The following is a 13558-nucleotide window of genomic DNA, read 5'->3' as shown; positions in this document are numbered from 1 at the left end:
TTGACAGACATACTTTCTTCCCTAGAACTTCTTTCAAAAATTACTCGGTAGTCTCATCCACTTTGTACGTGAAAACCCCTGAAAGACTTGAGACAGTTACTGTATCCTTCCTAGGACTTGCTCTCATACCCTGTCCCTCAGTCAGGGAGGCGACGTGGCTCTTCATTCTACCACTCTCCTCCTGCCCCCCTTGGCATGTGCCCATTTGTCGATGCCCCTCTTAAAATGCAAAGCACAGGACAGCACACCAGATTTGTTCTGCCGATGGGAACACACAGCAGACCTATTATATCCCCTGAATGAGACACCAGGATCATTAAAACCTTGCCATCAGCTAAAATACATAGGACTTAAGCCGGGTCTCTCCCACCTTGTTTTAGGACATTTGAGTTTTTTGTAGTCAACTGTCCGTTAAATCCTACCTTGCTTCTATGGGACCATTACCCCAATCTTTTTAGGTCTTTCAGAATCTTCCTTTTTGCCATCTAACATATGAGCTGCTTCTCCCAATTTTATGTCATGTGTAAATTGATGAGAGAGTTCATTCTACAGTGAAACTTATTCATTCTTGGCACTTAAATGATCTTCTCTTGCTTAACTGACTAACGACATTACATTAGGAAGAACATTAATTTTTATATTTAGTATATCATTTACATAATTCAAGACATTTTACATCAACGATTATTCTATGCTTACCTAGCAATAGCTCTGATGAAATCTAGAGATACCGTGCATTTGTATTTTGGTCCATCAAGCTGATCGTCATGGCCAACCAGGGTTAATAGCTGAAGGGTCACTAGAGAGGTAATCTAAAAATAAGAAAACATTTTTATGAGCTGTTTTGATGAGCTTACATGATGTCCTCATTTCTAAAACATTTTATAGTTCCTTTGATAAAGATATATAACTGAATTCATAAGAATAACTGCAAAGAATATAACTTTGAAATTGGTATACACAAATTTGTACATATGCCTGAAGTCCTGGTTAAACTAACAATCAGTCTTTAAGGATTCCACTAGAGACAGCTTTGTTTCATTAATAACTCAAACGATTGCTAATCTTTAAAAACTACAAATAAAGCACATTCCTTCTTTACTCAGAATTTTATGGAGTTTCTATCTTAACACCTCAGAATGTTATCTGTACTCCCTTGAGAACTGAGCAGTTAAAATGTGGATGTGGGCCTTTTTCAGAGTTGGGTAACTGGTTAGATGAGACATAAACACATCCTTCAGACCATCCTTCAGGTGGCTTAGCAAGATTTCAAACCTACAGTCCCTGCTCATCCTACTACGCTACACAGACTCCATTCTGTCTCCCATTTTTTTTTTTTTTTTTTTAGATTTTATTTATTTATTTGACAGAGATAGAGACAGCCAGCGAGAGAGGGAACACAAGCAGGGGGAGTGGAGGAGGAAGAAGCAGGCTCACAGCTGAAGAGCCTGATGTGGGGCTCGATCCCATAACGCCGGGATCACACCCTGAGCCGAAGGCAGACGCTCAACCACTGTGCCACCCAGGCGCCCCTTGTCTCCCATTTTAAAGAGAAAAGTGTTATGCAGTGTTCAGTCAGCTGTCATTACTTTATTAACAAATTAAAAAAGGAACAGATGGTAGATACCACAGTATTTTATATACAGAAAATTCTATATTTAGCAAATATGAAGCACTTTTGCTAAACAGAAAAACATTTTGTATTAATATATCAAAATATGAAGCTCTGCACTCAAAAAGTGAAGACTTTAACTTCTAATTCAATATCACAAATTAGGTTATGCCTTGAAACGTTTTTTATAGATGTGTATGTTGAAAAGAGTTATGCATTCTGCAGCTGTTTTATGTTGTTTTACAGGTCTATTAGAACAAGCTTATTTGTAGGGTTGAAATCTTACAATCTCCAGTTTTTATCTATTTCATCTATCAAAATTGATAAAAGGCTCCCATTATGAGAAAGAGTCTGTCCTTTTCCTTTTGTAATTGTTAGTTTTTGCCTTATACTTTTGAACCTATTATTAAATGCATGCACTTAAAATCACTGTGTTTTGCTGGTAAATTAAACCTTTTCATTACTATCTAATGGTCGCTTTCTTCAGTAATGCCTTTGCCTTAGTGTATTTTTCTAATATTAATATACCTATATCAACATTGTCTTAAGTGATAATCTTTTTTCCTTTTTCAACATGTTTTCAAATTTTATATTTTCTTAACTTTAGACAGTTCTCATGTAAACAATATGTATTGGGATTACCTTTTTATAGCCAGTCTAACAATCTTTACCTTTTAGTTAGACTATACGCTCCACTTGCTTTTATTGTAATGATATCCTAAAATTTTATTTCTATCATTATGTTAACCTATTTGCTTTTCTTTATGTGTCTTTCTTGCCTTTTTAAAAAAGACTTATTTATTTGAGACAGAGAGAGAAAGAGAGAGAGAGCACACGTGTGCACAAGGGGAGGGAGGGGCAGAGAGAGAATCTTCAAGCAGACTCCCTGCTCAGCACGGAGCCTGACGCTGGGCTCGATCCCAGGACCCCAAGATCTCAACCTGAGCCAAAACCAAGAGCCAGATGCTCAACCAACTGAGCCACCCAGGTGCCCCTCTTTCTCACCTTTTACTGAACTGAATTATAATACTTTTCCATTATATAATTTGCTCTACTATCTCAGAAGTAGTTATACACTCCAGTTCTAATTTCTGTTTTGATTTCTTCTTTAGCCCCTAAGCTATTTTAGAATTAATTTCCAACTCATGAAGTTTTTCTAGTGTTTTTAAATTTGTAGATTTTGGGGGGTAGGGGTGGGAGGGAGTTGCTGGAAATCACAGGATATGGTCTGTATACTGGCAATCCTTCGAAATTTGTTGAGACAGCTGTGTTGTCCAGGAGGAAAGAAGAATGCACAGAAACCTGAATGTCATTGTGACAAAGAGTGAAACTGACCACGGCAGTAACCCTGCCTGTCGTGCCTGCCAGGTCCCTTCCTTCTTTGTCCCCCAAAATGTCTCCAGCTGATGGCAACTGAACACAAAACATGCCCACAAAATGTGATGACCTCACGCCAGGCAGAAAGATTGGAATAAGAGTCTTCTCTATTACTTATGTAAGTACCTATATAAAATATCCTCCATTTTGCCTCTTTGCCTGCAAAACCTAAAATATTTACAATGTGGCTCTTTACCAAAAAAACTTGCCAACCCCTGCATTAGAAAATTGCTAGATTCAGATAATTAATTTAACCAATGTGGAAATCAAAATGCTCGCTGACTTGCCCGAAGTGATAATGACAGGATGGTGCCAGAAACTCAACTGGCTAGGATTTAGCTTTCCTAACTACAATTCAAAACTTTTGAAAATCATAACTAAACTGTGATCACAGCTAAGAGAGCTAACATCTAATGAGTTACGTTAGACTCTTGTCTGAAAAAAAGTATGTGCTGAACGAATGGGGATGATCTGTAAAAAAGGAAGCATTCAAGAGAACAGACTTGGTAGTGTGCCTCCAGTAATGGGACTAAAAGACTCCTTGCCCATTAATTTAGAAATCTGAGTAGGTGCTCACTGTGGAGGTGGAGTTGTTTAGCTGTCACTCAAGGTATTAAGATCATCCAATCATCTCCTTCCCACTCCCACTCCTGAACCCACTTTGATTCCATGCTTAATCTTCTCATTTCAGACAAGAAAGAGGGAACACTCAAAGTTAGGAAGACCTATCTTCTTCCATTTACTACAATTGATTAGTCACTTCAACAAATTGAGCCTCAATTTGCAAAACTAAAAATCTGAATAATATTAAACCAACCATGCAGTATATTCTAAGTATTTATGAGATAACCAAAAATGAGCAGAAAGTCAAGGTACTATTTCAATGCTTGGCACAGAGGAATTGTTCAATAAATCATACCTATTAAGAAATGAGTATTTTAATTCTGAGTTTATTGAGCTGATCAGTAAACTTAAATATCCCAGCTGCTTAATAATTTTTTTCAATTACCTAGTCTGCTTAAAAATATTTATCAATAAACGGGCATTCTGGCTTATACATTTGTCTCCTGAGATTTGACCAACATAATTAATTGTAATCATATTCCTGAGATACTGACCACCTCTAGGAAAATCTACAAAACCAAAAACCTACGAAAAACCTAAAAGCTAATGGCCAGTTCCTGAAGCACCCACCCAAACAACAGCTCTAGAGTCCTGACTCTGCAGGCTACACCACCAGACCTTACCACTGCTGCCCCCTAGTCTCACTGAGCTGTCTCTCACTTTTAATTTTCCAAACTGTGACATGAACATTTTAAACTTGTTTTTAGTACTTAAAGATAACATAAGTTCTACTTGTGACACTACTGTGTTTGACTGAAGTCCAAAAACATAAACTGTATCTGATCAACTCCTTTATTCAAGTAATTACATAAATTACTATAAGCAATAGGAAAAGTTTAAAAAATGGCTAAAACTAATGAACTGGTAACACTGCTACCTATCTGGAAACTTAGTCATCAGACATATATCTTCCAGTCCATAAATTACAAACAATATACCCCTTCTTTCCTAGGGTTTGCCCCCAAATAATATAGTGGTGTTAACAAATATCAAAATTGGTACACGTTACAATAGGGATGTAAAAAGAATATTTTTAAATCATTACCTTTAACTTTAATTTTTGAAAGTTTAATAACAGGTATTGATAGGTGAAAAATGAAAGACCTTGTTTTCTTGACTGATGCTGAATCACATAGGGATTAAAATGAAGAGAGCCAAATAGGTAATTAAATCATTTCAATTGTGTAAGATTCCTTCACATTTTCACTGGAAATGCAAAGAGGAAAATGAAACGATAGAAATGGGAATCCAGGTGATAAAAAATCAAAGAGAACCCAAAGTAGCCTACAGCTTGCAGAGATTACTGCTATTTTCTAAGTGAAGTTATTTCTATTGTTAGTATTCTTACCTCATCCCATGAAGATATACGGAAAGCAAAACTGATTCAAGGAAAAATTATTTCATAAGCTAATAAATGCTTTTCTTGGTAAAATTTTATATGCACATATGAGTAAAGTTAATGGATGGTAAAAATAATTCAAGTTATTCAACATTTTCATAAAAAATAAGAGCTTCCATTTACCTAGTATAAGAGTTAAAGTTCAATGGAACAAAAATGGTTAAAATTAAGTTCATTGTTAAAAACGTGTGGAATAGTGATGTGCCCATCAAATGAGGTCATCTGTAAAGCACTCAGCACAGTGCCTGGAACACAGTATTTATTTAGTAATATGAGGCATTATTTATATTATTACTACCTATTAGCATTATTTTTCAATTTCAAATTTAATGAGTTTTTCTAACAGCTCATTAATTTAAACTACATTAGCATGGTGATGGGTATTAAGGAGGGCACGTATTGCAATGAGCACTGGGTGTTACACGCAAACAATGAAGCATGGAACACTACATCAAAAACTAATGAAGTACTGTATGGTAACTAACATAATAAAAAAATAAAATAAAATAAAAAATAAAACTATGTTATTTTATTTGAAAACTTTGAATTTCATATAGCTTTCTGAATAATATACCATGCTTGACCTGTTTAGAAACATAAAGTAAAACTTAAAACTATCTGCAGGCTTAAAATACCTGTATTAAAAGTACAACAAATTAAAAATTATATAGCAGTCTGGAACCAGCTATAGAGAAAATTAAGGAACATAGGAAGAGTTCTGAAGAAATTAACCAAAATGCAGAGTACAGAGATACAAAGAGGGAAAATATGAAAGAGATGATTGAACATATTTCTCATCAAAGATCTAGAAGGAAAACAGAGATGGACAAAAGGGGGCACAAGCTGTATCTGAAGAGGTAACAGACGGGAATTCATTTGAGAAGATGAAAAACAGCAAAGCACAGAATTAAAGAGCTAAATAAATCCACAGAAGGAGGAATTAAAAGAAATCCACACCTAGACACATCATAGTGGAAGTGTAGCCCTGTACAAGATAAGAGGAGTTCTTAAAAGCAGCTAGAGAAGAAAACACATTACCTTCCTACAAGCAGCAGTTGGACCTAGAGATTTCTTAAGAACAATGAAAGCCATAAAATAGTGAAAAGATAGCTTCAATGTACTGAAGAAAATTACCATTAACTCAGAACTGTACACCCAGAAAAAAACAATCTTTTAACGAGGATGAATTAAATGCATTTCCAAACTAAGAACAATCAAAGATTTGCTACCAAGAGATCCCTACTCAAGGAAATTTCTAAAATGTATCTCCAATGTGAAGGGAAAGCATCCCATTAAAAGGTGAAATGCAAGAAGAAATGAAGAATGAAGAGAGTGGAAAATACAATGGTAAATCTAAATGAATGTGCCTGCAGAAATGATAACAATAATGTATTATGAGTTTAAAAATAAGATTAAAGGGCACAGTACCAGTAATATATAAATTGGGAGTACAGAAAATGAAGTTAAAATGTTCTAAGGTCCCATGGTATCTGAGAAAATAACAATACTTATTAAATCTTGTCTTTGATAAGTACAAATGTTATAATTTTTAAAATAATAACTGAGAGAACAGAAACAACAGTGTGTACTTGTAAATTAGTAGAGAGGAAAAACTAAATTATAAAAATAATCTAAAAGAAAGTAAGGAACAAAAATAGAAAGTATAAAATTATAATAGATATAAACAAAATTGTATTAGTAATTATATTAAAAGTAAACTAATTGCTGAAAATTGAAAACAAAGATTGCCTGAAAAAAATAAATCCAACTATGTACTGTTTAGAAGAGATACCTCTAAAACAGAAGACAGAACGAAATACATCAAATACTAACTAAAAAAAAATCAAGGTATATCAGCACAGATAAAACCGATTTTAAAAGAGATTTAAAGAAAGGTTCACTTAATAATGAAAACATGCAGGCCCAGTGCTCATCTCTCTTATGAGTTACTTGTGATCTTTACTATGAAGGGATGAGACACAGAATAAGATCAGCAGCCAAGGGATAGTGGGGGTCTTTGGAAGAAGAGTATATACATCACTGAACATCAAGACAAACTCGTTACCCTTTCTATTTTGGAAGCAGGTAGAAATCATGAGAAAGTAGGTCTGAAATTTTAAGAATATATAGAAAAGAATTAACACAGTTTCCTACGGCAAAATACATTCATTAACTTCAATCTTTTCTATTTTTCTGTAAGGGATTCATTTGCTAAAGTAGGTTAGTAATAGTCATTTGAAACTCACACATTAATCTTATTATTAAATACAGGTTTCTTTAGTAGTTTTCTTTTAAAATAGAAAACATTAATTTCATTTTTACTCTGCCAGTGGCACTTCCTTATAATATTTCTTATAACTTCTACTTTCCTGCGATTCATATACTCTCATATATTTAATCCTTTAATTCAAATTGTATGCTAAATTATTCTTATATATTTTTTCATAAAGAAACAAAAAAATCTGTCTTAAGTTAGAATTTCAAGAATATTTTTGGATAGCTTACTTTTATTACTTTTATCACATTAGTTTCAACAAAATTCCAAAGGCAGTAAGTTGAACTATAGATAGTCCCTTAAGGTCACTACCAGAATTCCATGGATAATCATATAAATTGTGTGAAGGATACAGTATCACTGTAAGATACAGCAGTCAAAAGGCACTTCCAAACTATTAATAAGATGAATGCTCAGTTTGGAGGGGGAGGAGGGTATGATTTAGGAAAAGTTAATACACAAAAAAATCTAAAACCAAAATGAAGCAATTAAATTAGGATGTGATTTTTCAAATTAAAAATCACTAATTTCAGAGCTTTTTTTTTAATTCCTTGACCTTACCATATGAACAAAAACAACATACAGAGTTTGAGAGAATACTACATAAAGCAATGCACAAATGTACCAACAATCTAAAAGTACTCTGCCAGTTTATTAAGACACTGCTAGAGTAAAACTGAAAAAAATCATGTACAAAGATTAACTTGTGGAATGAATATTTTGAATCTCAAACATATTAACTTATACCAGGAGAAAATATATGAAACTTTCAGAAAATTATTTCTATACACACATAAGTTCAAGAATACCTACCTTCCTCAGGACTGTTCTGGGAGTGTCTGTTAATCCGATTACCTCTTAGAGCTAGATGTAGTCTATACTTAGCCAATAAAATGGCGGAGGGAGCAGAGGAGGGGTGAAGGGAAGGGCTTTTTGCTAGTATCTCCACATCTAGAAGACCGTTTTAGGTTATAACCATAGGTCTGTTTATGCATTTTTATGAAGTACTCGTGTTTGTTGTGGACAAGGTTCATTATTTTGTAACATCTAAGCTTTTTGGATGTCCTGAAGTGACAATGTATGATAAAATGTATAGCTAGTGAATTAATCAATTTATAAGTTTCTTTTTGTTATTCATAGGAAAGCAGCATCCTGGAGATGGAATTGTTTGTTTTTTTTTTTTAAAGATTTTATTTATTAATTTGACAGAGAGAAACAGCCAGCGAGAGAGGGAACACAAGCAGGGGGAGTGGGAGAGGAAGAAGCAGGCTCCCAGCATAGGAGCCTGATGTGGGGCTCGATCCCAGAACGCCGGGATCACCCCCTGAGCCGAAGGCAGACGCTTAACGACTGCGCCACCCAGGCGCCCCTGGAGATGGAATTGTTAAGCTGTCTCTGAGAAATGTCAGGACTTAGGCTGGCAGCAGAGGGGCAGAAGGAAGTACAGAGGGAGAGATGTATGCAGATGTGTTCATATTTACATTGTAATGATAACTGTTAATGTGCGTGTGTCTCTTTGGCTGTAGTATAGGAACACATTAAGTGATTCAATGGAAACATACCTCCTTGCTAGTATTTGAAAAGTACAGATTGGACAATGAATTCTTTTAGAAGCATTATACACTGTGTACTCTGTTACTTTATGTCTCAGTTTTAACTGAACATTAAGGGAATGCAGTATTTTAATTGTAACTCTGCCAATATCTTTATCTAGAGGCCTGTTGCCATTTTTGTCCTTTAGAAAATTTTTGTCACCAAGAAAGGCAGGATTATATTTTTTTTCTTTCAGATGGAGTCGGTATAGTGTATTCTTGGTTATCAAAATACTTGTAGTTTTGGGACTTTGAAATGATAAATATTCACGGTGTATAAAAAAGCATGATACATAACCGTACAATCTTAATTACATTAAAATGCTTACTTGTGTAGATACACACATGGGACCTAGAAGTCAAACTGTAAAGTTCTTGTGATTATGGATGACTTTGTTGTTTCTTGTGTTTTTCAGTTTCCTTTTACGCCCATTAACTTTTAAAAAATAAAATTTTTAAAGCTAAAAAAGAATATCTACTTTCCTCTCCATTAGCCAATTCATAAAAATTATCTAATTTTTATTTCTAATTGCATACTCATGAAGCTTTCTAGAGTACCTCCTGAGTTGCTCTAAGTACTGTGCATCTACTAATTTACTTCTTTGCCCAACTTAAAATGTTCATGATAACATAATTAAATCGTTATCTCTAGGCTAGCATTAATACCTTTATAGTTTAATATGATCAGTAGGAATATGGCAGAAGTCTCTAGATGGTGAAGGTACTTGGGACCAGATTCATTATATATAGTGTCCCGGTTGTGTGTGTGTACATGTGCATGCATAAGGTAGAGGTGGGACGACAGTCCTTGCCATCTGCTGCAGCAACCAATCCTATTGTTAGAGTCATTTCCACTGGTAAGGCCCCAAATGCACGAAGTGATTCTGAGTAAGGCTCTGTTTCTAGCAAAGAAGAATAAACTGGAATATGCTGCAGTCAATAAAATTAATGCCTTAAAAGGATTTAATCTTGATTGGGGATAAACTCCCTAAGTAATAATGGTAAAATATACTTGAATATTCTAAAAAAAATGTTAGCACTAATCTACAGAAGGTTTCTCATGCAACTGAGCTTTGTTTACCCTTGAACATACTGTATAAACAAATACTAACAAAGAGCCTAGAAAGCAGGGTTAGAAAGGAAAATATAAAAAATTAAATTAAAATATAGGAGAACTTCTGGTCCAGACAAGATGGCATAGATTCATATTTACTGGTCTTCCCTGGACAACTATATAGCCTGGAAATGACTTAAGAAGCAACCAAAGAAGGACTCTGAAAGATGGAAAGGGGAAGGTTCACTACTTAGGGACCCAGGACTAGAGGAACAATATAAAAGCAGGGAGTCCTGTGATTCTCCACCCAACAGCACAAAGTGATCCAGCCTAGCATCCCCTAATTCCCAATCCAGAACAGAAAGCTACCCAGGTAAGCTTATTCCTCCCTGGACTGAACACAAATCCTACCCCCACAAAACTGGCAATTTTGAGTTCTATGTGTCAAAACACAATCCTTCATGAATAAAGTGGAAATACAGACATTCTCAAACAAGGGAAAACTAAAGAATCTGTCATTAGCAGACCTACCTTTAAAGCGTGATTAAAGGAATTTCTTTGAACAAACAGGAAATGGTAAAAGAAGGAACCCTGAGTGCCAAGAAATAAGAACAGTGGAAAGAGCAGAAATACAGATAAATTAAATAGACTATCTCCTCATGAATTTTCTTAATCAAATCTGATTAAAAACTATACCACCACCTGATACTCAAGACAATATCAAAACCACTCACCATCTCACACCAGTCAGAATGGCTAAAATTAACAACTCAGGAAACAACAGATGTTGGCAAGGATGCAGAGAAAGAGGAACCCTCTTACACTGTTGGTGGGAGTGCAAACTAGGGCAGCCACTCTGGAAAACAGTATGGAGATTCCTCAAAAAGTTAAAAATAGAGCCATCCTATAACCCAGCAATTGCACTATTAGGTATTTATCCAAAGGATACAAACATAATGATTTGAAGGGGCACATGCACCCCAATATTTATAACAGCAATGTCCACAATAGCCAAAATATGGAAAGAGCCCAGATGTCTGACAGATGAATGGATAAAGAAGATGTGGGGATATATATATGAATATTACTTAGCCATCAAAAAGAATGAAACCTTGCCATTTGCAACAATGTGGATGGAACTAGAAGGTATCATGCTAAGTGAAATGAGTCAGTCAGAGAAGACAAATACCATATAATTTTACTCATATGTGGAATTTAAGAAACAAAACAGATGAACATAGGGAAAGGGAAAGAAAAATAAAATAAGATGAAAATTGAAAGGGAGGCAAACCATAAAAGATGCAGAACTCTAGGAAACAAACTGAGGTTTGCTGGAGGGGAGGAGGGTGGAGGAATGGGGTAACTGGGTGATGGGCATTAAGGAGGGCACTTGATGTAATGAGCACTGGATGTTATATGCAACTGAGGAATCACTAAATTCTACCTCTGAAACTTAAAAAAAAAAAAAAAAAAGCCAGAAAAAAAAGTGGATGAATCTTAAAAAAAAAAAAAAAAGAAAGAAAAGAAAAAAGAAAAGAAAGTAAGAAAGCAAAAGGATCTGAATAGAAGTAAGATTACCATACTTCACAGGAAGTGGTAAAACACTGACATCACTTATAAAACAAATATACAATTATTACCTAGCAATTGTACCACTGGGCATTTATCCCAGCGAACTGCATGTTCACACAAAAACCTGTACATGAATGCTCATATAGCTTTATTTATAATAGCCAAAACCAAAACTATACAAAACAAAGAATGGGAGAGCCCAGATGTCCTTCAAGGAGTGAATGGTTAAACAAACTGTGGTACATCCGTATCATGGAATACGACCCAGCAATAAGAAAAAGAATGAACTATGACACATGCAACAATTTGGATGAATCTCAAAAGAATTAATTATGCTGACTGGAAAAAGCCAATCTCAAATATTACATACTATATAATTCTATTTATAAAAATTCTTTTTTTTTTTTAAGATTTTATATATTTGTTTGACACAGAGAGAGCACAAGCAGGAGAAGCAGCAGAGGGAAAGGGAGAAACAGAATCCCTCCCGATCTGGGGCTCGACCCCAGGACCCTGGGTTCATGACCTGAGCCGAAGGCAGATGCTTAACCAACTGAGCCACCCAGGCGCCCCTATAAAAATTCCTGAACTGACAAGACTTTAGAGATGGAGATTGGTGGTTGCCAGGGATTGGCCGAAGGAGCAGGAAGGAGGTGGGTATGGTTATAAAAACATTGTGGTGATGTCACTGGTCTGTATCCTGACTATAGTGGTAGATATACAAACCTACACATGGGATAAAATTTCACATAACCAAGTATGCACAGATATACACAAAAATAAATATATGTAAAAGTGGGAAATCTAAATAAGATCAGTGGACTGCATGAATGTCAAACTCCTGGTTGTGACACTATAGTTTTGTAAGATGTAACCTTTGGGGGAAACTGAATAAAGGGCATATAGGAAGAGCCCATATTATTTCTCACAGTTGCATGTGAATCTACAATTACCTCCCCAAAAAAAGTTTATTTAAAATATAAACATACAAGATCCAATAAAATAAGTACACAAGAAAAAATTTGTAACGATGTATGGTGAAAAATGTTATCTAGACTTACTATGGTGATCATTCCATAGTATACGCAAATCTCGATTCCTTGTATTATATACCTGAGACTAAGATAATGTTGTATGTCAATTATACCTTAATAAAAACATACATACAGTGTATCTGTATGTACATACAACTGTACATACACTGATAAAATACACAAAATACAGAGAGGGCTTTGAGAAAGACCTTATGAACGGCCAGAATAAATTTTTTCTCAAAATGTTTAAGTACCTATGAAGTTACAAATATCTACTTGTAGAAATAAAACCATTTTTTGACTCATATTTACATCAGATTTAAAGAAACTACTTGATAAAATATTGCTTAAAATGGGCAAACTAGAGACGTTATTTCAATATTGATAGGTTACTATGTTGAGGCTATGTAGATTTTAAAAAGCATACAGATTACATATTTTCTTACTGAAAGCCAGATGATTTGTGGCTTAGCAGGAAAGGATTTGTAGCTGCTGGTTTCATGCTCTGAGCCCATAAAGGTCTCACAAAGTTGCTACAAACCTGTGACTTGTACAACTTATTTCCTCTAGAACATATGATTATAGCAAAACTATTATTATGTAAATCCCAGCCTGAGTGTTCCACATTTTCCCAAAATTTACTTTTTATTTCTATTTCTTAAAACTGTGAAAGTCTGTTTGTGTGGAGACTATAAAAACCAAATGCTTCAATATAAAAATGACTATAAGACAAAATTCTGAGCTAGTCCATCAGGACTGAAAACCTTGGAGATCAATGCCTCATTTTACGGATGAGAAAACAGACATCATAAAGGATGAATGGCATTATCAGTCCCTGGTCAGTCACCCCAAACAAATATGTTGAGGCACTTCAGCAGATGTTGCAAAATTATTTAATCCAAAAGTCCCAGTGAAAAAGAATACATACAACATGTACACCATGTTAGAGATTTAAAAAAAAAATTAGAGTTGTAAAAATAAATTTTAAATTAAGCACTTACTCTTAAGAATGTTTAACA

At 34.8% G+C, this 13558-nt stretch overlaps 1 protein-coding gene across 10 annotated transcripts in view; it reads right to left on the bottom strand.

Annotated features, from left to right (window-relative positions):
* Nucleotides 1-13558, bottom strand: part of ORC5 (origin recognition complex subunit 5) — a 183185-nt gene that overhangs the window by 112532 nt on the left and 57095 nt on the right. For all 10 annotated transcript variants that reach the window (XR_008956394.1, XM_057304385.1, XM_057304386.1 and 7 more), the window contains one exon: nucleotides 700-812. Coding sequence is in view for 9 of the 10 variants with exons in the window: in XM_057304385.1 (XP_057160368.1) it covers nucleotides 700-812 (113 nt within the window). In the remaining variant the exon portion in view is untranslated. The remainder of the gene's footprint in view (nucleotides 1-699; nucleotides 813-13558) is intronic.

The sequence above is a fragment of the Ursus arctos genome, unplaced genomic scaffold (assembly GCF_023065955.2).
Source record: "Ursus arctos isolate Adak ecotype North America unplaced genomic scaffold, UrsArc2.0 scaffold_3, whole genome shotgun sequence".
NCBI classification, from domain to species: domain Eukaryota; kingdom Metazoa; phylum Chordata; class Mammalia; order Carnivora; family Ursidae; genus Ursus; species Ursus arctos.
The sequence above is the reverse complement of the archived record's forward strand: the minus strand, read 5'-3'. Positions and strand labels throughout refer to the sequence as shown.